General features: G+C 54.6%; 1 protein-coding gene across 2 annotated transcripts; it reads left to right on the plus strand.

Moving 5' to 3' along the window:
* Positions 1-7524: 7524 nt before the first annotated feature.
* On the plus strand, positions 7525-23237 carry COL9A2 (collagen type IX alpha 2 chain). 2 transcript variants are annotated; one of them, XM_036102852.2, is made up of 32 exons: positions 7525-7670; positions 9622-9696; positions 10949-10984; positions 11069-11131; positions 12178-12231; positions 12344-12379; positions 12481-12504; positions 12837-12890; positions 13210-13263; positions 13369-13416; positions 13615-13671; positions 13754-13807; positions 14115-14168; positions 14561-14614; positions 14712-14765; positions 14884-14937; positions 16077-16130; positions 16547-16600; positions 16829-16882; positions 17837-17881; positions 18228-18281; positions 18886-18939; positions 19228-19281; positions 19368-19439; positions 19714-19749; positions 19844-19888; positions 19978-20010; positions 20177-20323; positions 20558-20612; positions 20937-21125; positions 21924-22001; positions 22462-23237. In XM_036102852.2, the coding sequence occupies exons 1-32, from the start codon at positions 7554-7556 to the stop codon at positions 22659-22661; spliced, it is 2112 nt and encodes a 703-aa protein (XP_035958745.1). In that variant the 5' UTR covers positions 7525-7553; the 3' UTR covers positions 22662-23237. The 2 variants fall into 2 exon arrangements, with proteins under 2 accessions (XP_035958745.1, XP_035958746.1); XM_036102853.2 differs by lacking the exon at positions 7525-7670 and adding an exon at positions 8318-8437.
* The last annotated feature ends 1190 nt before the right edge of the window (positions 23238-24427 follow it).

Consider the following 24427-nt stretch of genomic DNA (forward strand, 5'->3'; position numbering starts at 1 on the left):
AAAAGCAAAATTAACCTAACAATGAGTAAAATTCAGCATACATAAGTTCAAGATGATCCACCAGTAAATTGACTGTTGGCTGAAAAAACATTTGGCACTCTCCAGAGGAATAGAACACAATTCAGAGTCTCTACAACACATCATTTGTGCTCAGTATACAATAAAAACTAAGAGACACGCAAAATGAGCAAACGAAAAACCAGGAAAATGTAATCCGAGGTCAAATAGAAAAATAAGTCAATAGAAACAGAGCCATAGACAACCCCCAGATATTGGAATTAGCAGCCAAGGACTTAAAAATAACCATGAAAAATATGGTTAAGTGTCTATTAAAAAGCTCCCACCGGGGCGCCTGGGTGGCTCAGTCGGTTAAGCGTCTGCCTTCGGCTCGGGTCATGATTCCAGGGTCCTGGGATCAAGCCCTGCATCAGGCTCCCTGCTCAGCGGGGAGCCTGCTTCTCCCTCTCTCTCTGCTGCTCCCCCTGCTTGTGCTCTATCCCTCTCTATCTCAAATAAATAATAAAATCTTAAAAAAAAATTTTTTTTAAAAAAAAGCTCCCACCATAGAACCTAGAAGAAGAGTAAAATCCAAAGCAAGAAGAATGAAGTAATTAAAAAAGAAAACAAGAGAAATAAAATTGAAAACAGAAAACAATAGAGAAAATCAATGAAATTAAGAACTAGTCCTTTGAAAAGACCAATAATATTGACAAAGCTCTAGCAAGACCAACAAAGAGAAAAGGAGAGAAGACACAAATCACCAACAGGAATGAAACAAAGGATATAACCACAAACCTCACAAACATCAAAAGGATAAGGGAATTCTACAAACAATTCTAGACACACAAATTTGACAACTCAGATGAAATGGACCAAGTCCTCAAAAAACCCAAACTACCATAATTTACTCAATATGAGACAGACAATTTGAATAGCACTATAATTAATTAAAGAAATTTAATTTGTAACTTGACACCTTCCCAATCTCTAGACTCAGATGGTTTCTTTTTTTTTAAGATTTTATTTTAAGTAATCTCTACACCCAATGTGGGGCTCGAACTTACAACCCCAAGATCAAGAGTCACATGCTCCACTGGCCAGGCACCCCTCCAGGCTCAGATGGTTTCACTGGAGAATTCTATCAAATGTTTAAAGAAGATTTAACACCAATTCTATACAATCCGTTCGAGAAAATAGAAAAGGAGAGAACACTTTTCATTTCATTTTATAAAGCTAGAATCACTCTGATATCAAAACTAAACACGGTACAAAATAAAGAAAACTAGAGACCAATTCCTTCATGACTACAGATGCAAAACCCTTAACAAAATATTTGCAAATAAAATTCACCAATATATTAAAAAATTATACATCATGACCAAGTGGGATTTATTCCAGAGATGCAAGGGTGGTTCCATATTCAAAAATCAAATCAATGGAATCCACCATATTAAAGACTAAAGAAGAAAAATCACATGGTTATACCAGTTGATGCAGAAGAAGGGTTGGACAAAATTCAACACCCATTCATGATTTAAAACAAAAAACAAAAAACAAAAAACTGTCCGCAAACCAGCTATAGAGGGGAACTTCCTCAACTTGATAAAAACTATCTACAAAAAAAGTACAGCTAACATTATACTTAATAATGAAAAATTAAATGCTTTCCCCCTGTATCCTTCAGTGGTCAACCAGAGGAAAAGAACCAGGAGACACATATTAAGAGATTTATTACAAGGAACTGCTTTACACAATTGTGGGGGCTGGGAAGGCAAGTCCCAAATCTACCAGGCAGATTTGGGAATCTACCAGGAAAAGCAGCTGGAATTCTCAGGAAGGAGCTGAAGCTGCTCTGCACAGGCAGAATTTCTTCTTCAGGGAACCCTCGGTTCTGCCTTTCAAATGATTAAAGCAGGCCTATCCAGATTACCTAGGATAAGCTCCTTTACTTAAAACCTACTAATGGGGCACCTGGGTGGCTCAGTCAGTTAAGTGTCTAGCTCATGATTTCATCTCAGGTCATGATCTCAGGGTCATGAGATCGAGCCCATATCAGCCTTGCCCTCAGTGGAGTCTGCTTGCGATTCTCTCCCTCTGCCCCTCCCACCCACCCCGCGCTCTCTCTTAAATAAAAACAAAACAAACAAAACAAAAAACCAATACTGGACTTAATCACATCTATAAAATATTTTCACAGGGGCACCTGGCTGGCTCAGTCAATAGAGCATGCAACTCTTGATCTCGGGGTTATAAGTTTGAGACCCATATTGGGTGTAGAGATTACTTAGAAATAAAATCTTAAAAAAATTTCTTTCACAGCAGAGCTAGATTAGTGTTTCAATAACAGAGGACTATAACCTAGCCAAGTTGACATAAAACCGACCATTGAGCCTCCCAAGATGAGGAACAAGGTGAGTTATGTCCACTTCCTCCACTCCTACTCGACATAGTGCTGCAAGTTCTAGCCAGTGCAGTGAAGTAAGAAAAGGAAATGAAAGACATATGGAGAAGAAAGGAAAAAATAAAACTGTCTCTTTTTGCAGGTGGTTGTTTACATAGAAAAAAAATGTTTAAATCTACCCCAAAGCAAAACCTGCTAGAAGTGAGTTCAACAAGGTATCAGAATACAAATATACAAAAATCAACTGTATTTATATCTACTACAGCCAGCACATGGATGAGGGATTTAAAATACAATACCATTCACAATCACTTGGAAGTTGCATATTTACAATATATAACTAACAAAACTGTACAGAACTACTACCGAAACCCATGCAGTGCCTGTTTGCTGGAAATGACAATGTGCTGGGATTGTGCTGCCATCTTCTGCTTGTGTTATTACTCTATAGTTATGTAAGACGCTATGATTGAGAGAAATTGGGTACAGGGAACATGGGACCCTTCTGTACTATTTTTGAGGCTCCCTGTGAATTTATAATTATTCAAAATAAAAAAGGTTTTAAGATCTTTAAAAGAAAACCTCACAATTTTTTGGATCAGGAATTAGGGCTTAGAGGGGCAACTCTTCTGTTCCATGTGGTGTTTGCTCAGGCCTTCAGTGGCACTGAGCAGGTGATCACTCTGGTCTGGAAGGTTCAAAATGCCTGGTGGTTTGGTGTGGACAGATGGAAGGATGGGCTCAGCTGGGCCTCTCTCTCCACGTAGTCTCCCCAGCAGGATGGTCAGACTTCTTACACTATGGCTCAGGGATCCCAGTGTTGATTGATTTTAATATCTCAGAGATGAGGCACTTCTAAATGAGACCAAAGCCTCAGGGATGGCCTTGAGAATATGGCTGAAGTGGAGCTGAGGAGACGGTCACTAGAAGTGAGGTGGTTAGGGGTGCCTGGGTGGCTCAGTCAGTTGAGTGCCCTACTCTAGGTTTTGGCTTAGGTCACGATCTCAAGGTTGTGAGATCGAGCCCCACGTTGGGCTCTGGGCTGGGCATGGAGCCTGCTTGGGAATCTCTCTCTCTCCCTCTGCCTCTATCCCTCTCTGTCTCTCTCTCCTTGAAAGAAAGAAAGAAAGAAAGAAAGAAAGAAAGAAAGAAAGAAAGAAAGAAAGAAAGAAAGAAAGAAAGAAGAAAGGAAGGAAGGAAGGAAGTGATTAAAGCACTGGGCATCCAAGGTGTTAAGGAGTCATTCGAGAAGATGATGAAGCACCCTAAATGGCAGGACTCTGAAGGAGAGGAAGGTGTGACCCAGGTGCCCAAATCATTAGTGAGTGAGGAAAAGTGACCCACAACCTTGAGATTGAGAGCTGCACAATCCACCAACTGAGCCAGCCAGTTGCCCCTAGATTTTCTAACTTTAGATCATCGTTACTTTCCTGCAATGAAACCAATTGGTCATGATGTATCTTTCAATAGATTGCTATATTCAATCTGCTAATACTTTAAATAGGATTTTTCCATTCGGTTCATAAGACAGATTGGCCACTAATATCCTTTCTCGTACTGCCCATCACTGGTTTGAAAATCAAAGTTATATTAGCCCCACAAAATGAGTTTGAGTGTTCTTTGTTTTCTTTCATTCTCTAAAAGCTTGTAGGAGATTCAAATTAGATATTCCATTAAATGTTTGCTAGAGGTGCCCCTGGGTGGCTCAGTCAGTTAAGCCTTCAGCTCAGGTCATGATCTCAGGGTCTTGGGATCTAGCCCTGCATTGGGCTCCCCACCCAGCTGGGAGCCGGCTTCTCCCTCTCCCTCTGCCCCTCTACCCTGCTTGTGCTCTCTCTCTTGCTCTATCTCAAATAAATAAATAAAATCTTAAAAAAAATAAATGTTTGCTAGAGCTTGCCTTATTGACTTGTAAGACTTCTTCGTATGTTATCCATATTAATTCTTTGTCTGGTAGTATATATCATAAATATTTCCTTTCTGTCTTTTAATTTTCTCCATACATATTTATTATAAAGACATGTTTAAGGGTTATGAAGTCAAACTTGAGCATCCTTTCATGGTTTTGTGTATTGCTCAGGAAAGTTTTCCCCATCACAAATTTGTTTTTATTGATTTATTGATTTATTTTACTACAAAATTACTTTTTAAAAAAACACTTTCCTTCAGGTCTTAATAGTTTGTCATTATTATATTTAGGTCCCCAATTAATTCATCCAGGAATATATTTTTGTATACTGATATAGAAATTTAACTTGAATTTTTTCTTTTTAAAAATATTTTATTTATGGGTGCCTGGGTGGCTCAGATGGTTAAGCGTCTGCCTTCGGCTCAGGTCATGATCCCAGGGTCCTGGGATCGAGTCCCGCATCGGGCTCCCTGCTCCTTGGGAGCCTGCTTCTCCCTCTGCCTCTCTCTCTCTCTCTCTCGAATAAATAAATAAAATCTTTTAAAAAAATAAAATATTTTATTTTATTTATTTATTTGAGAGAGAGAGAGCATGAGCGTGGGGAGGGGCAGAGGGAGAAGCAGACTCCTCGCTGAGCAGGGAGCCTGACCTGGGGCTCAAGCCAAAGGCAGATGCTTAACTGACTGAGCCGCCCAGGTGCCCCATAACCTGAATTTTTTTCTGAATATGTATCCAATTGCCCCAACATGTACTGACTGAGCTACTTTCCCCAATGGCATTTTTTTTTACCTTTTTTTTTTTTTTTAAATAAGCTCCATGTCTAGCGTGGAGCCCAAAACAGGGCTTGAACTCACAATCTTGAGATCAAGACCTGAGCTGAGATCGAGTCATAGGCTTAACTGACTGAGCCACCCAGGTGCCCCTCCTCAATGACTTTAAATTTAACCTTTATTGTAAATTAAATATATAGACCTTTCTCATAAATTAAACAGATATGATAAATGTGTGTGTGTGTGTGTGTGTGTGTGTGTGGTCTTTCTCTTTAAAAAAAATCTATTCTTGGGCTGATAAAACACTATTTGAATACACTCTCTTTTGATCTGTGGTGGGGAAAGATCTTTCTCATTTGCTTTTTCAAATTTTCTTGACTATTTCATGTCATTTCTCTCCTAGAATATCTACACCCAACATGGGGCTTGAACTCACAACCCCGAGATTAAGAGTAGCGTGCTCCACCAACTGAGCCAGCCAGGCGCCCCTAGATTAATTTGACATCTTTGCAACATTGAGTCTTCCTATCCAGGAATGTGAATATATGACTCTCCATTTATTCATGGTCTCCCTGCCCCTTAAGAGCTGTGTATGACCGGCCCCAACCTCTAGTCCATGATTTGTGGGTCCAAAGCCCTCCCTACAATTTCTCTTGATCAGCTCCTGCTTTGAGCTTCACTTTCCACTGAATTGGTTCAGGTTATAATCCCAAGTGTGATAGGTTACATTTTCCAAAAATGGCTGCACCACCGTATATTCTATCCCACTCCCCCACACACATATACTCCATGCTCCTCTTGAAATGTTACACTGATACTCATTCATCAGGAGGTGGAGTCTCTGTTCCCTCCCCTTGAAACTGGGCAAACCTTTGAAATTGCCTGGACCAAAAGAATGTGGTGACATTGATGCTGTGAGACTTAGGTCCTCAGAGGCAATTCTGCTTCGGTCTGGTGTTTTCCGTGTCTCTTTGAGCTACTGTGTTGGAAGTTCAGCTACTTTGAAGCTGCCGTGCTGGAGAGACCCTGTGGAAAGCTCACAAATAGATAAAGGAGAGAGCTTCCCAAGAAATTCCAGCTGTCCCGGCCCCAGCTATTGGAGGCTTCCTAGTACAGACATCAGACACAGGAGTGAAGAAGCCTTCTAGATGAGCCAAGGCCAGTCATCATCTAACTGCAACCTTATAACAGACCCGGAGTCAGAACCAACCAACAGAGCCACTGAATTCCTGATTCAAGAAATTGCTGCTTTGAGCCACTAAGCTTTTCAGTGTTTTTCCTATGCAGCAATAGACAACTAATATACTAATGTGTGCTATGCAGATGTAAGGAGCACCCCCTTTCCATAATTTCCACACACACACAAGAAAACTTACTCACATGAGGCCCTGGTGTGTTCAGCCCACAAAGAGATGAAGAAATGAACAACATAAAAACCAACAACTTTGGCCAGCCCCTTTCAGAGAAGTCCCTTACACATATTACCCTCCCACCCGGGGCAATGCCCACCATCCCTCCCTCACCTCCTCCTCCTCCACTCATCTTACTTCCTATAAACCCCAAATTTTCCGCACTCCCTTAGGCAGAGCAATCAAATTTTCTCAAGCCCCCTTTCTCCTAAACTCAGCTCCAGGAACCCCTCTCAAAACCCAGCGCCCTTTGCTCACATGCCGCGTGGGATTGGACTTTCCTAGGTTCCAGAGGTTTTCTCCTTGACTATTTTAGCTGATCTTGTGGTTTTCTCCCCTACACTGGGTACAGGACTGGTAAATAAAGTGTCCTCCATAAATCATAATGAGGGGCGCCTGGGTGGCTCAGTTGGTTAAGCGACTGCCTTCAGCTCAGGTCATGATCCTGAAGTCCCGGGATCGAGTCCCGCATCGGGCTCCCTGCTCGGCAGGGAGTCTGCTTCTCCCTCTGACCCTCCTCCCTCTCATGCTCTCTGTCTCTCATTCTCTCTCTCGCAAATAAGTAAAACCTTAAAAAAAAAAAATAAAAAAATAAAATAAAATAAAAAAAATAAATCATAATGAAAGCTAAAATTTATGAAGCACCTACTGTGTGCTGCTAAGTACGTCATATGCATCATCTCATCCAATCTTCACAAAAACCCTGTAAGGTAGGGACTATCATTATCCCCTTTTACAGATGAGGAAATTGAGGCACTATATAGTTTTAGGTGCCTGTGGTCACAGTTAGTGACAGATTCCAAAGCACTTTACCAATATTGCTTAAGTGAATGAAAAGGAATTTAAGAGACTGGGAGAGAGGAGATGTTGGACAGGTGGGCTTTGGAAACTCTGGTAAATGTGGGGGGGGCGGTGGTTGTTTCATGGAGGAGGTTACCCCCAGTGAGAGAAAGCCAGGCCCTAGAGACTCTAGTGCTTAAAGAAGCTGCAGTGAAGAAAAGGCAACAGAAGAAGGAGGAGGGCTGGATGGTGGAAGCCTGGGCAGGGAAGGCTTCAGGGAGAGAATGGCCAAGGGCAGCTCCCCAGCAACAGGACCTTCAGTGTTTCAGGGGGCACTGAAGAGGGGCTGCGCCTCACTGGTGACCTCCAAGAGACTGATGTCCCAACTGGGGCGGAAGCAGGTAGGTAAGAGGGAGATGAGGGAGTTTGGAGGTGGGGTAAGGCCAACTCCACTATGGAGTTAGCGGTGAAGCAGGAAGGAAGACAGGGATGGGGGTATCAGCCACGGGGCGGCTGATCCAGGAACGGTTCTGGTAGGTTTTCATACAGAAAAGGCCCGACCGTCTGTGGAGTTGAGCGAGGTGGGTGGGGGCTTCTGCTACAAGGTCTCCGGGCCCTAAGGCTCGCTCTCGGCCTGGGCCCTGGAGGAGAGAGGATGGACCCAGGCCAGGGATCGCAGGCACAAGTGGCTGAGGACGGGCCAGGCGACCGGGCGCGGGCTGCGGATCGGGGGGAAGGGGCCGGGCCCTGGAGGTCAGACTGGAGGGGGACCTCGGACGGCCGTGTGCCTCCTCCCAGAGAAGCGGGACCACGGTCTCAGTCCTGCGCCCCGGCGGCTCCTCGGACGGCAAAGGGTGGGCACTGGCTGCGGGACGGAGCGGGGCGGAGCTGGGCGCAGGGCGCCGGCCTCCCCCCCCCCCCCGCCCCCCGGCCCTCTCAGGTGACAGACCCCGGAGCCCCCGCCCCGCCCCGCCGCATATTCAGGCGGCCCGGCCCGCCCCGTCCGAGAGCAGCCAGCGCCGCCGCGCCCGGAGCCTCTGCGGGCCGGTACGAGCGTGCACCCGGGCACCCGTCCTCCGAGACCCCGCCGCCCGCCATGGCCGCCGCGGCCGCCCCCCGCAGCCTCCTGCTGCTCCTCCAGGTGCTCGGGCTCGCGCTGGCGCAGATCGTAAGTCCCGCGGCCGTCCCCGCGCGGGGGCCGGGGTGCGGGGAGTGGGGTCTGCGGTGCGGGGCCCAGGAGGCTGGTGAAGGGCTCGGCCTGTCTCCCCCCACCCCCGGCTGGGCGCAGCCCCCGCGGCGCACGTCCCCTCGGTGGGTGCGCACGGGGGCCGCGTCCCGGCGCCGCGAAAGGAGGCGGACGAGCCGGGGAGCCAGAGGGACCCTGTCGGGAGCCGCTCGGCCCAGCCTGGGACAGGCAGCGTGGCCAGGAGCTGGCGCCCGGTGCTGGCAGCCCCGAGAGCCCAGGTGGCGGGGGAGACAATGGTGCCCATTCACGGGGCTCCGGAGCCTCCGCCCCGCCTCCTCTCAGGGGGCGCCGGCTCCAGCCAGACGCCGCTCCGGCCCCGGCCGCTGCCCCTCGGGCCCGCTCCGGCTCCCGCGTCCCCCGTCGCGCTGCCGAGGGCCGCCGGGGAGCCTAACGGGACGGGGGCGCGACGAGGCCGGGCCCGGGCGCCAGGCTGGCACTTCTCTGCCCGGGGAGGGCGCGGGCACCTGGCGGGCGCGGGCCCCCTGCCTGGGTCGGGGATGGCCCCATAAGAGGACGACCCAAGGGAGGACGATGGAACGGTGCTGGGAGAGGGGTGCTCTGAGGGGAAGGGAGAACAGACTTCCCTTCCCTACACCCCCTCTCCCTGCGCCTCCCCCACTTTCCTTTCGGGTTTACTCACCCTAGGGGGAGCGGGGGGGGGTACCTACTCACCATCTATACCTGTTGTTCGTCTAAAAATGATAATACGAGCAGCCATTCATTGGAGCCAACTGTCTGCTGGGCACCGCCTCGCCTACCATCTGTGATTCACTTGCGCCATCAGCATCTTCATCTCTTCCCCACCGCGGCAGCGCGAGGGCAGCCCTGGTCCGGTGGAAGGAGGAGGAATCCCGGCTCCACCATTTACTCTCTGTGATCATTCCTAATCTTTCCGAGCCTGTTTCCTTAACTGCAAACTGGGGCTGGTAATAGTATCCGCCTCCCAGTTCTGAGCGTTCCATAAGATGATACATGTAGTGGTGCACAGTGCGGTACACAGTAGGTGCTCAATAAAAAGAAGGACGCAGCTTTCCCGGGGAGGCTCACGGCTGGGACGCCCCGCTTCCTGCACTGTCTGAGGGCTGCACCCTTGTGTGTGTTTTCAGAGAGGTCCGCCAGGAGAACCGGGGCCCCCGGGCCCCCCAGGGCCGCCGGGAGTGCCTGGATCTGACGGCATCGACGTGAGTCTCTAACCTGGGAAGCGAAGGGGGAGGGAAGGGGCGGACAAAGGGGAACTTTGTGAGCGGGGGGTTGGGGGGGGTAGGGGAGGGTAGGGGGAGTCAGTCCCTGGAGATGCAGCGCCCCCCTGTGGTCAGTGGGCGGCGCCGGCCTGCGCCACAAGGAGCCCGTTTGTTCTTGGAAAACCTCAAAACTGGCCCTGAGGTGCAGAGCGCCTTATAGCGGCCCGCGGACAAGGAGCTGCTGTTCCGTCTGCCCGCCCGAGCTCTCAGCGATTCCTTAGCCCCCACCCCTACTCTCCCAACTTTTTTGGGGGTGGGAGACGCCTTCACCTCTCGCCCTGCCCCCTGGCACGTCTGGATGCTTCTTCAGGGTGGCTTGGAAGCCTTGGGCAGACCGCTGACCAGCTGAAGCCAGACTCCTGTCTCTTCCTTTGCATTTTTCTTCCTGATTTAGAACCAGCAGGCCTTGTTCCCTGCTCTCCCTAGCATGGGGAGGGTTAAATGCCTCATTCAGGAGGCTCCCCCGGGAGGCCAGCTCCATGTTTACCCATCTGGACAGACTTCTATTCAACCTGGTGCCCCCACCCTCCAAACACAGGGCGCTGGGTCCCTGCCAGGCTCTCTGGCTGCTGCAGGCCCTGAACTGCCCGAAGGCCTCTCTGGGGCTGAATGTGACTCCACAGGCCCTGTCTGTCCTCCACCAGCAGTCCTTTGTCGCTGGGGAAGGAGGTCCTTCCTGCCTTGAATCGGCCCCCTTCTTAGGCCCTCTTGGTCCTTGTCCTTGCCCCAGTCTCTTCTTTTCATCACCCCAATCCAAAAAAGAGCTGCTGCCCACCCGGCTCACCTCCCCTTCATGTTTTTCTGAAAGTCCCAAGTTTCTCCCACACTTGCCCAAATCCAAGAAGCACCCAGTCTCTGAGGTAACTTGGAGCCCGCAGCCCTCTCTGCGGGTCCGTAACTGCACGTCAGCAGCGTGGGGGTGTCTGTGACCTGCTTGCGTGTTGACCGCACCCTCCGCAGCCTGGCTGGGGTTGGTCTCAATCCACCTGTTTGGGGCTTTTGTTTGTTTGTTTTGTTTTGTTTTGAGGGAAAGGGAGTTATTTTCCCAAAAAATGCAAGGCTGAGGGGACCCAGGGCAGAAGAGAGGAGAGTGAGGAGAGCGGCACGTGGGACCAGCCAGTCAGGGCCTGCCTGTGCCCATGTGGGGTGACATGAGCCACAGGGTGCTGTCTGACCAACTGGTATCTTACAGGGCGACAAGGGGCCCCCGGGGAAAGCTGGCCCTCCGGTGAGTGCTGTTTCCTCTTTGACCTTTGACCTTTCCAGTTCTTGCCCTCCTCTGGCTCATATTTGCCCCACCTCTGTTTTTAAGGGACCTAAGGGAGAGCCTGGCAAAGCAGGGCTGGATGGGCCGGACGGAAAGCCTGGGATTGATGTGAGTACCTGAGCGTCCGCTGAAGCAGGTTAGGGCTCCACTCACTGACTTCCAGAGCCCAGTTCTGGCATCTTCCCTGCTCCTCTGTTCAGAGCAGGGCAGCAGGATGGAGACTTGTAAAGCTATGCGTTCCCTTCACCTTCATGTGACCTGTGACCTCGCGGCCACCCCAGAAACATGAGTCACAGACACATGGGGGTCCAAAGAGGGCTTCTGTTCATCTGCAGCAGGCAAGATTTAGTCTCCCATTTCTGGCCTCCAAATGTCAGATTAAATGCTGTGGATGGAGCTGTCCTTTCCTTCCCCCTTCCCTGCCACACCCTGCCCCCTCGAAGCCCCAGGAGCAACTCAGGAGGGGAAGATTATTGGCTGATACCACAGAATTCCCAGGGGCCCCAAGGTCACGGGCTCCTGGACACAGCCAGGGCTATTGGGACAGTCACCTGATTGAGGAATACACTTGGGTCAGTCACTAAAAGATGGGAGGAAAAAGAGGTCCCATGAGTTGCCTTTGTCCTGACAGAGGGACCTTTGTCAAGAGGTACCGTCGGGGCTATGGGCAGCCACCAACCAGGGCCTCTCCAAGTTTTCCACACCCTGCAAAGATTAAAAAGCTCATGGCCTTCCACTAGCACATTGGTTCTCACATCTATGCAGAGAGGGGAACATGATTAGCCCATTTTGCAGATGTGAACACTAAGGCTCAGGAAAGGGTGCCAAGGGCAGACATCAAGAAAATGGCCCATCCAGACCTATATCTAGGTCTTCCAGGCTCCTAAACTGGGAGGTGTGAGGCCCGTGCAGACAAATCTTTGGGCCTTGGTTTCTCATCTTTCTAAAGAGGGTATTCACTCTGCCTGCTTGGCTCCCAGGGTTGCTGTGGGAACTGGGGGAAGAGAAAGCAAGGTGTTGAGGCCCCTTGGCCTTCATGGAGTGGAGTGCAAGGCAGCTTGGGCCCACCCAGGAGAGACCTCAGGCCCTGGCTTGTCCCATGGTTCAGGGAGCAAGTTTGCTCTTCACTGGTCTACCTTCTCTTTCTTCCCCAGGGTCTAACTGGAGCCAAGGGGGAGCCTGGCCCCATGGGGATCCCTGGAGTCAAGGTAAGTGGCCTGCTGGGGACTCGGCTTGGGCAGTCCCAGGGAGGGACTACACTAGAGAGGAGTGGGGACACAGGAGACCCCAGCCTCTGAACCTCTCCCATTGCTCTTTCAGGGCCAACCCGGGCTCCCAGGTCCTCCTGGCCTGCCGGTGAGTGTAATCTGCAAGGGCTTCAAGGGACCCTTTGGTTGGGGGGCAGGGGGGACTTGTAGAAGGAGCCATGAACCCAACCTCCTTTCCTTCTGTTCCAGGGCCCTGGCTTTGCTGGACCTCCTGTAAGTCCTCCCAAATGGGGCAGGGTCCCTGGGACTCTTGGGGAAGGAGGAAACAGAAGGGCTTCTGGGGGACTGGCCATCCAGGGGAGGGGCCCGCATGCTGTGATGGTGTCAGGAACAGGCAGATGTGCCAGAGAACTCTGGGCCAGCTCACGCTGGGCCTATTTGCTGGCTCTGGGATTCTCTGGCCCTTAAAGCCCTAAGTTGTCGGTCTCTCTGGGCTTGGTTGCAAAGTAAAAGTGGGGAAGGGGCCTCTGGGTACCAGTCCCTACCTTTGTGTCAGGGTGGGCTAACCCTCCGAGGCACCCTGCCAGTGACGCCTCTGCTCCTAGGGGCCACCTGGACCTGTCGGCCTCCCGGGCGAGATTGGAATCACAGGCCCCAAGGTGAGCCCCAGCCACCCCTCTGCTCATTCTGCCTCCTGCCCTTTACGTCGAAGCTGGCAAGTTAGGGAGTCTTGCCAGCAGATCCTGGGCCTCCTTCTGGCCAGCAGGGAGCTCTTCTAGGCCTGGGGCAGAACCCCCTCCTGCTGAGCCCACTCAGCTATAGGTCTTCCAGGGAAACCAAGGGCTGGGGCCATCCCAGATCTCAGAAGGCAACCTGGAGGACAGGGTGGGGTAGGGCAGGAGCAGGGACTGGAGGAGGGGGCAGGGTGACCCTGGCAGAGCCGGACCAGAATATGATTTGGGCCCCTCTTGCTTCCAGGGGGATCCTGGACCAGAGGGGCCATCGGGGCCCCCAGGGCCACCCGGCAAACCGGTAAGTGTCCTCAAACTTCCCACAGGGGAAGGACGAGGGTCTCTGGCACAAGCCTGGGGTGGGAAAGATTCGGGTCAGGCTCCATCTTCATACATCTCCTCTCAGGGCCGACCCGGAACCATCCAGGGCCTGGAAGGCAGCGCGGATTTCTTGGTGAGAGGCGGCCCTGGGGTGGGGCTAATGTGGGGAAGGGGTGGGTCCTCTTTGGAGGTAGAGTCAGGGGGCTGCCGCACAGAGGTTCAACCAAGTGGGCTGAGAGGAGGGTTTGGGAGTTGGCAAGAGGGGGAAGCACGGCCCAGCTGGCCTGAGGCGGGCTGGCGAGCACAGAACCCGGTGGGGTTTTCTTTCCAGTGTCCAACCAACTGTCCAGCGGGGGTGAAAGGCCCCCCAGGGCTGCAGGGAGTGAAGGTAAGCTACTGGCCCAAGTCTTTGGGGGGCAGAGCAGGTGGTTGGGAGGGGACCTCACGTGGAGTTCCCTCCTTCCTTTCAGGGGCATCCTGGCAAACGCGGGGCTCTGGGAGATTCTGGCCGCCAGGGGAAGCCGGTGAGTGTGTGGGAAGAGGGCCTTACAAGAGCCTCCCCTTCTTCATCCCTTCTCCTTCCCCTGTGGGTCTCTGGGGACTGAGCCTTGAGCTGAGAGCAGGAGGCCTGTGTTCTAGGTCAGTGTGTCCCCGGGCAAGTACCTTCTCCTTGCTGGGCCTCCATTTCCCCATCCATCTGTCACTTGGGACTATATGGCTTCTAGGGTCCTTCCCGTCTGCTTTTTCTGGGAAGCGGATGGTATCTTTGGTTGTCTGTATGTTTGTTTCTCGATCTGCCTGCCTGTCTGATCACTCCTTCCTGCCCCATAGGGTCCCAAGGGAGATGTGGGTGCCTCTGGAGAGCAAGGCATCCCTGGACCACCGGTAAGGGACACTTTCCCCCAGGGCCCTCCCCTCCTCATCTAGGAGATCTTAGTGGAACCATTCCCTTGGTCTGGCCTCCAACCTGTAGAAGAAACACCTGTGTCCAGTTGGCATGTCTCTGGGTGGGGAGAGGGGGGTTGAGGCTGTCAGAAATTGGGGGACAGGAACCAAGGCTGTCATCCAGAAAACCCAGCTGAGGCCCAGCTTTTGCCACTGTCCCCTGAGTGACCCTGGTGAGTCCCTCCCCCATCGCTGAGCCTCAGTGTCCCCTCTCTGAGATGGGGATTATGCTGCCTGCCTCAGACGGGCATTGTGAAGATCGGGGTGGGGGTCAGAGAAGCTATGATGAAGTGGGTCTTGAAATTGCCATCGCTGTCATTCTGTCTTGACAGGGTCCCCAGGGCATCAGGGGCTACCCGGGCATGGAGGGACCCAAAGGAGAGACGGTGAGTAAGTCGGGGGTGGGCTGCAAGAGTCGTCATGACCAGCGCTCTGGCCTCTGGGCTCCAGCCAGGACTGACTGTAACCCTTTCCTCTCCCCAGGGTCCTCATGGGTACAAAGGCATGGTGGGCTCCATTGGTGCCGCCGGGTCACCAGTGAGTGTCCTCTTGCTCCTGCACACGTACTCCTCCAGCTGGAGCTCCTGGGGCTGCAAAGGGCATGTGGCTCCCCCGAGCCCATGTGATCTGGATTCCTGTTTGTCCTTCTTGCCAGGGTGAGGAAGGTCCGCGGGGGCCACCAGGCCAAGCAGGGGAGAAGGGCGATGTGGTGAGTCCTCAGCCACCCCTTGTCCAGTCAGGGCCCCTGGAGAGTACTAGGAGGGACTCAGCTCCCCCCCTCCCGGGCTCATGTGTGAGCGAGTGTGTGCATTACCTCTGTGTCTCTGCAGCTGCGTGTGTGTGAGTATGTGCTACTCTGTGTCGGTGCGGATGCACGGGTGTGTGTGCGAGCGTTACTCTGTGTGTCTGTGTGGGTGAGTGACTGGTGTGGGGCGGGAGCCTCTGTGCTGGGGGCCCAGTCACCCCACCAGCCCCCACTCCGGCAAGCCCAGCCTGTGCCGATCAAATTCAATTTGGGAGAAGTCATGGGATCCAGTCCCAGGCTCTCTGCAGCCAGACGATGAAATTCCAGCAAATCAGCCATGGGGCTAATGGGACTTGGCCCACATCCCAATTCTCTTAACTTTTTTTTTTTTAATTAATAGACTTTATTCTTGAGCGGCTTTGAGTTTATAGAAAAATTGAGCAGAAAGTAAACTTTTTTTATTATGGAAGTTTTTAAACATACATAAAAGTAGAGAGAATTATATAATGAACCTCCATATACCTGTCTCCCCAAATTGACATTTTGCCACACTCAATCTACCACTCTTGCTCATATTTTCAAGCAAATCCCTTAATATCATGTCATTTCACCCCTAAATACTTCTGTATGCCTCTCTTAAAAATAAAGACTTTTCCTCACATAATCACAATATCATTCATTACCATGACCAACAACATTATCAATGATTCCTTAGTATCAGCAAATAACCAGTCTGTGTTACGTGTTTCCCAGTTATCTCAAAAATGTCTCTTCAGGGTTCTTGTTCAAATCAAGACCCAAACAAAGTCCACACGTCGTATTTAGTTGTGTTTCTTCAATAAGTGCTCTCAGAGCGCAGGTGAGGGAGGTCTCAGTGAGTACTGGATCCTTCCCTTGTACTGCCCGGCCCGGCCCAGGCCCCTCACCTCGGCGCTGACTTCTACTCCCTCCCAGGCCCCTCTCCTCCAGCTCTTGCACAGTGTGGCCTGTGCCAAGAGAGATCCTGGGACCCGGAGGCCACTGTTCTCAGCTGCTCCCCTCTCTGAACAGGCAGATGGGGGTTCAGCATCCTGAAGGTGACCTCATTTCTATCTACTTTGCAGGGCAGCCCAGGTGTTCGAGGACCCCAGGGAATAACAGGCCCGAAGGGAGCAACCGTAAGTAGCCTGGGCCTACCCAGACAGAGAGCAGGGTCAACTCTGTCCAAGCTCCTAGAGGACGAAGAGCCTGGGATTCTAGACTGAACTCTGTTGCAGGCGGGCTGCTCTGTGACCTTGGGAAACAGCCTCTTGCTGTGCCTTAGTTCTTTCACCTGTAAATAGGGCAGAAGTTTGAGGAAGCTTGGGGCCATCTGGAACACCTGTCACCCACACAGAGGAAGGACTGTGGTCCATCCCTCCAAATCCTCTTTCCATTTTTCTCCCCTCTCCCAGTTGGCTGGTGGGGGGGGTCCTCGAGATAACCAGACCCACTTCCGCTGCACACTGCAGCTGTCACAGAGGGATATGGGTGGGTGGCCGGACCCCAGGCATCTCCCCACTGTGAGTCTCCCTTCAACTTTCCTTCTGAGCAGGGCCCCCCAGGCATCGATGGCAAGGACGGGGCCCCAGGCACACCTGGCATGAAGGTAGGAGTGGGGACTGCTGGTGGGTTGGGGAGGGTCAGGGCCCCTCCCAGCTCAGGCCCTGAGTCTCATCACATTGATCCCGGAGGCCCAGGGGCCTGGGATCCTCAAGTGTGTCACTGACACATCCCTGCTCGCCGCTGGGCCTCAGTTTCTCTGCTTGCCCTTGGGTGGAAGCCATAGACATAGCTGGAGCTTTCACTTACGCCTCTGGTTCTCCGTCTCTCCCAGGGCAATGCAGGACAGGCTGGGCGGCCAGGAAACCAGGGCCACCAGGGCCTAGCGGTGAGTATGGGGCGGAGTCCCCGGGGGCTGCCCCAGGGGCAAACTGCTTCTCCTCCTCAGTGTTGCCCACTTCCCCATTGTGGCATGAGTGGCTGATGAGGCAGAAATCCACACAGCCAGGGCCCTTGCTCTAGTCCTTGTCCCCACCCAGCCCTCTGTGGCCTCTGGCCTGGCTTAGGCCTCTTCATTTGGACAGTTGCTCCAGCCTTCTCTTTGACCAACCCAGTTCTCCATGTTGGCTGTTCCCTGCTACAGCACCTTCCGTGGCCCTCATTGCCTCCAGGAGAGTCATCCCATCCAGTCATCCAAGAACTAGTTACTGAGTCCCCAAGGCACGCTGAGTGGCAGGGAAAGTTGTGAACAGGACAGCCACAATGCTTGTCCTCACAGCTCTTCTTCGCATTCAAGGACCAGCGTAATCTGACGCCACCCTACCCTTTGGTCCTCATCAGCCACTGCTCCTCTGTGTCCTCTCCTTTCTCCACACGGCCCTCCTTTTCTACCCCCACACCTTCAGGCCTTCGCAGGTGCCTTTGCCGGGAATGCCCTTCCCCATCTCTCTGTGCCTTCTCACCATTCAGGGTCACCTCCATCCCACACCTTCCGGGAGCCCAGTCCATGGGAGCCCCCCTCCCTCCCTGCTGGGGGTGCTGAGGCCAAAGCCAGATAACACGCCCAGGTGTAGACCATGTTCCTGTATCACGTGTGCCTGTGAGCGCGGGGTGCTTCTCTTCTCCCCATAGACTACAGGCCCTTCTGTACCCCGCTCCGCTCCCCCCAGGGCTCAGGGCACAGTCAAGTTTGTGATGCCATGGCTGGGCCTTCTGCTATTTGGCTCCCACAGGCCAGGGCTGAAGAAGGGGGGGGATCTGGATTGGGGATGGGAGGTAAAGCAGGAGGTGCCTGGGGATCCCCAATGCCAGAGTGGAAACTGATATCAACTTCTTTCTCCAGGGTGTGCCGGGCCAGCCTGGGACAAAAGGAGACCCAGGAGACAAGGTAAGGTGACTCCAAGCTGGGGACAGAATTGGCTTTCTGTGAGCAAGGGAGCCTGCGGGCAGGGTCCAGGGGCGTGGCTAAAAGACTGCAAGGCCCAGGCCTCACCCCAGGCTCAAGGACATGGCCTGGACACAAGTCCCTTGGGCCTAACCACCTCCCTCCTGCCGCTTACCCCCACCCTCTGTGGAGACAGGATGGCATGGCTCCCAATCCAGAGGACCTGACCAAGAACACCTTCTCCCCAATTCATGTGGTTCTAGATTCTGTTTAGGGTTCTCAGCCTTCTCCAAGGTCAAGAGCTTGACTGGGCCCCCCAGACTCACCTTAAACCTGTGTTTTCCTGCAGGGTGAACCAGGCCAGCAGGGCCTCCCTGGATTCTCTGGTCCTCCTGGGAAGGAGGTAAGTGCTCGACCCCTGACACAGGGCTCTTGCATTGGTCCCCCTCCCAGGCCTGAAGACCCTGCACTCAGCATATGGGCCTGGGTGAGAGTGTGTGGTGAAGCCCTAGTTTGGGCGGTGCCATGGATGCCAGTCTGGGCTGTGCCACTGACCCACTGACCCAGGGACACTCCCTTTTCCTCTCTGCAGCCTTGTTTCTCTATGTACAATGCAGTGATGGTGGGGATTGGCTCTGTCCTGTGTGGGCGTGATCTCCTCAGATAGCCAAGCTGACTGGGGCTAAGAATGCAGCAGAGTCATTCATTCATTCATTCATTCATTCCATAAACATTCACCAAATACCTGCAATGTGTTAGATGCTGAGATAGTCTCCTACTCAGACGGAGCTTACAGTTTAGTGGAGAAGACAGGTCTTCAATATATGATCACATGATGACTAACTACAACTGTGTGGGGTCCTAGTGAAGGAGAAGTACAGGGACCCAGAGAACAGGGGTAAGGGAAGGCTTCCCTGAGGAAGTGACCAGGGTGGGTAGGGGTTAGCCAGCTGTGCAAGGGAGAGGTCCACCAGGCCTACTGCTCACTCCCAGTTTCTGTCCGCCAGGGAGAGCCGGGACCTCCAGGAGAAATCGGACCCCGAGGCATCGTAGGGCAGAAGGTACCAGTGGTACCCCCTCCCCCGGGGGCCTCTGCAGCAGCTGGCTCTACTGGACCCAGGATCTGGGTGCCCTCAATGGCTCCAGCACCTGCCTGGTCCTGCCCAGCCTATGTGAGGCCTTCCCGGAATGGCCTGGCTGCTGGTCTGTGAAGTGGAGCAAGGGACCTCCATGCTGGGACAGCAGGAAGGAAGGGCATCCTGCCCAGCAGGGGCTGGGGGCTGGAGAGGGGGCTGAGGACGGGGTGCCCCTGCTGAGTGTCCGTGGGTCATCCTCTCTTTCCGTTGCAGGGTGACCAGGGTGAGAGGGGGCCGGTGGGGCAGCCAGGCCCTCAAGGACGGCAGGTTAGTGGAGGCCAGCCGTGAGGGGCCCTGGGGAGCAGGCCTGGGCACCTCATTTGATTTACTGCTCTGGATTCTTTTCTCCTCAGGGCCCCAAGGGGGATCAGGGCCCCCCCGGAATTCCAGGGCCCCAAGGCTTGCCAGGCATCAAGGGAGACAAGGTACCAAGTGGGGTTGGAAAATACCTGGAAACGAGGCCCCAAGATCTGCGGGGTCGGGGCGGGGGAGGGGAATGGAGCTCAATTAGGTCTTCCCTTGAGCGCTCCAGGTCTTCCCGGGAAGAGTACTGGGGCGGGTCCCACGCGGCCCTGGGGGGCGAGGCGGAGCTGCAGAGGGGTGTGGCCAGGACCCGGGGTTGGGCGGCGGGGACCCCCTGGACCCAGCCATCCCTGGAGAGGGGAACTCATTAAGTCCCTGACTCCCCGCTTGCTGCAGGGCTCCCCAGGGAAGACCGGCCCCCGCGGCAGCGTGGTGAGTAGCCGCGCCTCCCCTCCCCGCGTCCCGGGCGGCGGCGGCGGCGGGTGGGGGTCCGCAGGTGCCCTGACTCGCTGGGCTTCATTTGCAGGGGGACCCGGGGGTGGCCGGCCTCCAGGGAGAGAAAGGCGAGAAGGTGAGCGGGCGGCGCGGGGGCGGCCGGCGGGGCGGGGGGCGGGCCCCGGGCCTTCGGCGGGTCCTGACCCAGCTGCCCTGTACCTGCAGGGCGAGTCTGGCGAGCCGGGGCCCAAAGGACAGGTGAGTCCAGCCCTTGCGACGCCGCCGCCTTCCTCCTGTCCCGCCACCCACCGTTCCCCTCCACCCCTACCTTCCCCCACCATCTCCCCTCCCCGCCACCCCCCCCCCAACTCCCCGGCGCGGGCCAACTCTTACCCCCGCTCTGCACCACCCCCCGCCCCGGCAGCAAGGGGTCCGCGGAGAACCCGGCTACCCGGGCCCCAGCGGGGATGCGGGCGCCCCGGGGGTGCAGGGCTACCCCGGGCCCCCCGGCCCTCGAGGACTGGCTGGAGACCGAGGCGTGCCCGGACTGCCCGGGAGACAGGGCGTGGCGGTGAGTCGGCCCGCCGGAGCGGGGAGTCTCCCGCGAGGAAATCCCTTTGCGGGTGCTGCCGATGCCCCAAAGGCTGGGAGTTCCCGGGGCCCCTGGCTCCCCCGAGGCTGGTTCCCGGCGGCCGCACAGCGGACAGGTCGGGGGAGGGATTTCCGTCAGATGCTGCCTGTACTTCCGGTGGGAGAATGGGGGGCCAGCCAGGGGCTTCTTCCTGGAGGCCTTGTCTGCCTGCAGGGCCGAGACGCCAGTGACCAGCACATCGTGACCGTGATGATGAAGATGATGCAAGGTGAGGGCGGGGCGGCAGCCGTCCTCCCCCCACTCCCAGTCCGCGCGGTGCCGCCCTTCGGGGGCTTCTCTGAGCGGCCTTGCCCGAGGGGCTGCGGGCCTGCGTGCTCCTTCCAGCTCCGCTTCCAGGAGGCCGGGGACCTCTGTACATCTCTGCCCTCGCTGGGCCTTTGGTTTCCGCAGCCCGCGGAGGAGGGGGAGATGAAACACGCACCTTCTGCGTCTGCACACCCAGGGGCCCGGCGCGGGGGCGCTCTGCCTTCCCGTTTTACTGAGCGGACCCCCATCTCACACGCCTCGCCTCTCCCTCCCTCCTTCCCTCCAGAGCAACTGGCAGAGGTCGCTGTGAGTGCCAAGCGGGAGGCCCTGGGTGCAGTCGGGATGGTGGGTCCTCCAGGACCCCCTGGGCCTCCTGGGTACCCAGGCAAGCAGGGACCCCACGGGCACCCTGGCCCTCGGGGCGTTCCTGGCATCGTGGGCGCCGTGGGTCAGATTGGCAACACAGGGCCCAAGGGTGAGTGCTGTTCTGTGGTGGGGGTGGGGGCCGGGCGATGTGCACTTGGCCAAGGCCAGGCCCGGGTTGGGTTATGGGTTATGTGGGCTGATGGCTCAGCCTCTTGTTTTCTCTTTCATCATCCCCCCTCTCAGGATGAGGTACACTTTCCCCCATTCCCTCAGCAAAGTTTTCCAGAAGTCATATGTGACTCCTGGGCTGGCTTTCTCAGTAGCAAATTGATGGAGATCAATGTATTATTTTATAACTTGGGGGTTTTCTTGGGGGTGGTGTTTTTGTTATAAATTTGCTTTGTGGTGCCCCCTAAACATCTTTCCGGGTCTCTGGAAGCCCGGAGGCAGGTTAGCAAAGTAGTAAAGCATGCAAACTCGAGTCACAAGACAGCTGTCTGTCCGGACTCTACTACTTTCTCCTTGTAGACTTGGACAACTTACCTGATAATCTCCCTGGGCCTTAGATTTATCATCTGTAAAATGGGGGATGTTAATAACAACCACCTCATAGCATTGTCCTGAGGAGTGCATGTGGAGGTAATTTATGTAGAGTTGGCACATAGTAAATGCTAGCTGTGATTATTATTAGACGCTTTCCTGTCACGAACTTGATTGCTGTAGCCTTCCATCCTGTCTGGACCTTCCTTTATTTAACCAGTTCTGCAGGCATTTCCAACTTTCCCCTAGTATAAACTAGCACAAAACAGGCATAATTGCTGTGTGTGAAATAGAAATGAAATAGCAGCCAAAGTAGAAAAAACATTCTCCAGTTCTGAAAAACGACAGCCTCTTTCTTTCTCTGCAGGAAAACGTGGAGAGAAGGGTGACCAGGGAGAGATGGGACGCGGGCACCCCGGGATGCCTGGGCCCCCGGGGATCCCTGGTAAGCCCTGGGCCCTGCCCAGCAGCCCTGTCCCTCAGCTCTGGGATTCCTGCCCCACAGACACCTGGGTCTCTGCCATGGAGGCCTCCTGCTCGGCTGCCTCAGTCCCATGCATCCAGCGTTGGCATCCCTTTGGAGCACCCAGGAGCCCTGGGTGGGGTCTGGCTGGGAACTGGACAGCTGAGATGCTGAGGACTTCCTGGCTTGCACCAGGAAGTTTTCTTCATGGAGGAAAACGAGGAGGCATTTGCTCCCAGAACTCACAGATTGGGAGTTGGGAGTGATGGACAATGCCATGCGACTTTCTCAGAACCTGTGTCTGGGGCAGTATCTTTTCCGGGCCTCAATCTCCATCTCATCCCCGCCACCCCCACCCCACCTCCCTGAGAAACGGGACTTAGAATCCTAGGGCTGAGACAGGAGAAGGCCCTGATGTCTTTCGGTCTTCTCCCTTACACAGGACTCCCTGGCCGGCCCGGCCAGGCAATCAACGGCAAGGATGGAGCTCGAGGGTCCCCAGGGGTCCTGGGAGAAGCGGGCCGACCAGGCCTGCCAGGCCCCGTGGGGCTGCCAGGCTTCTGTGAGCCTGCGGCCTGCCTTGGAGCCTCAGCCTACACCTCTGCACGCCTCACGGAGCCTGGAGCCATCAAAGGGCCATGAGCATGAGGCCAGGACAGAGCCTGGCGGGCATCCTGGGGGGAGAGGACTAGGTTCCCTCTGGGTGGACACACATCCCATCGCTCAGACCAGGAAGCCAGCTTTCCCAGAACCTTCCATCTGGGCCCCTGGAGTCCTGAGGAGAAGGAAATTCTAAAACGTCGGGGAAGGGAAGGGAGGGCATTGGAATGGAAAGGTGGAGGCAACAGACAAGTGTCATTGGAGAGTCCCAGCTCCCAAGAGATGGGTGGTTTTCCTTCCCAGAACCCGATTCAGAAGTTACCAAAACAAACGTCTCCTTAATCTGTGCCATCCTCCAGTGGCTACCCTCTTTGGGGTGTAGGTCCCTGACCCCACCTACCTCCCCTGGACTTTCTGGGTGACTGCTGCTGGGTGACTACCCCGAGGTGGCCGTCCTGAAGCCAGCCCCACTACTTCCTCCCTGCCTTCCTCCCATCTGAGTATTTAAACACCCATCCCCCTTCTCTTCCTGGCAGGACCCACTCCCACCTACCCACCCACCCCGAGATCCACCCAGGCCTTTCTGTAAATAAAAGCCCCTGACTTGGGTACAAACTAGGATGGGAGTTGCTGGGCTTCATTCCTGCTGGATGCAGGCACCTTCCTCTGGGCACTCCCTGAATTGTGAGCAAGAGGACGGCATGGTACCTTTGAGGAGCATCTGTGGGAAGAACCTGGGGTGGAGTCAGGACAGTGACCTGCTGGGTAACTTTGGGCAAATCCCTTCCCAGCCTTTGTGTGGCTACGGCAGGGACTTAGCCATGTCCCAGTAGGACACACGCAGCATCTTGCCAGGGCCTAGCACATGGAAGGTTCTCTTGAGACCCGGTACCCACCGTATGCTTGCCCTGGGGCAGGAGCTGGTTGTGCAAGACTGAAAGACTTGGTTCTTGCCTTAAGGGGTTCCCAGGTCTGTGGGACCTGGACAACGGGAGCAGAAGGGACGTGCATTCACACCACCTTCGCTCGGGACGTCTAGGGGAGACTGATCCCCAGATCTGATCGGTACCCTGGGCACTCCCAGCCTCATAGCTCTGTAGGCCAGCAAAGCTGCTCCAAGCAGCAGGAGCGGCAGGGAAGGGCATGACAGGTACCTCGGACCCAGGTGAGGATGAGAGCTTTTGATATTCAGGGAGTGACCAATCCCCATGCTCCATTATTGCTTTGGGGCATTTGTTCCCAAATGAAGCGTTTTGCTGGCCTCAGCCCCTCCTGAAGGCTGCAATCACCAGTGTGAGATCCAAGCATTTGCTGAAGTCTGGGCCCTCCTATACCTTCCCCTACACTCGGCACTAGGTCCTCACCCCAGCTGGGGCACCCTTCTCTCACTAGCCCAGCCCCAGTCGCCCCTCTCCTGCCCCACCACATACACACACACACACACACACACACACACACACGAGTGACGTCTCAGTCCCCTTGTCCCAACTGAGGGGCAAACAGGAAAGATAAGCCGAGGTAGCCCCGAGGGCCAGAGAGGTGGCTTCACCCTCGCTGCTTTGACAAACCCTGCATCACAGCAGCCCCGCCCCCCCAGGAGGCCCCACTTGTGCCGTGGCTACTGGAGCAGGCGCAGACAGGGGAAGGGGGTGGGAGCAGCAGGGCCGGGGTTCGTACCTGGTGGGGAGGGGCTTCCTCCTTCCTCGGCCGAGTCACTGTGGTGCGAGAAGCCTTGGGCTCAGGGAGCCAGGGATCGCCTTGAGGTTTCCTCACATGCTGGCCCTGGGCTTTCCATGTGCCTCTGCAAC

The sequence above is a fragment of the Halichoerus grypus genome, chromosome 5, assembly GCF_964656455.1.
Source record: "Halichoerus grypus chromosome 5, mHalGry1.hap1.1, whole genome shotgun sequence".
Taxonomy (NCBI): Eukaryota; Metazoa; Chordata; class Mammalia; order Carnivora; family Phocidae; genus Halichoerus; species Halichoerus grypus.

Coding starts and splice junctions, on each gene's coding strand:
- COL9A2 (XM_036102852.2), top strand. CDS start 7,554: ATGGCCAAGGGCAGCTCCCCAGCAACAGGACCTTCAGTGTTTCAGGGG. Junction 10,985..11,068: donor CGGGGAAAGCTGGCCCTCCG/GTGAGTGCTGTT, acceptor TCTGTTTTTAAG/GGACCTAAGGGAGAGCCTGG. Junction 16,601..16,828: donor CAGGCACACCTGGCATGAAG/GTAGGAGTGGGG, acceptor CGTCTCTCCCAG/GGCAATGCAGGACAGGCTGG.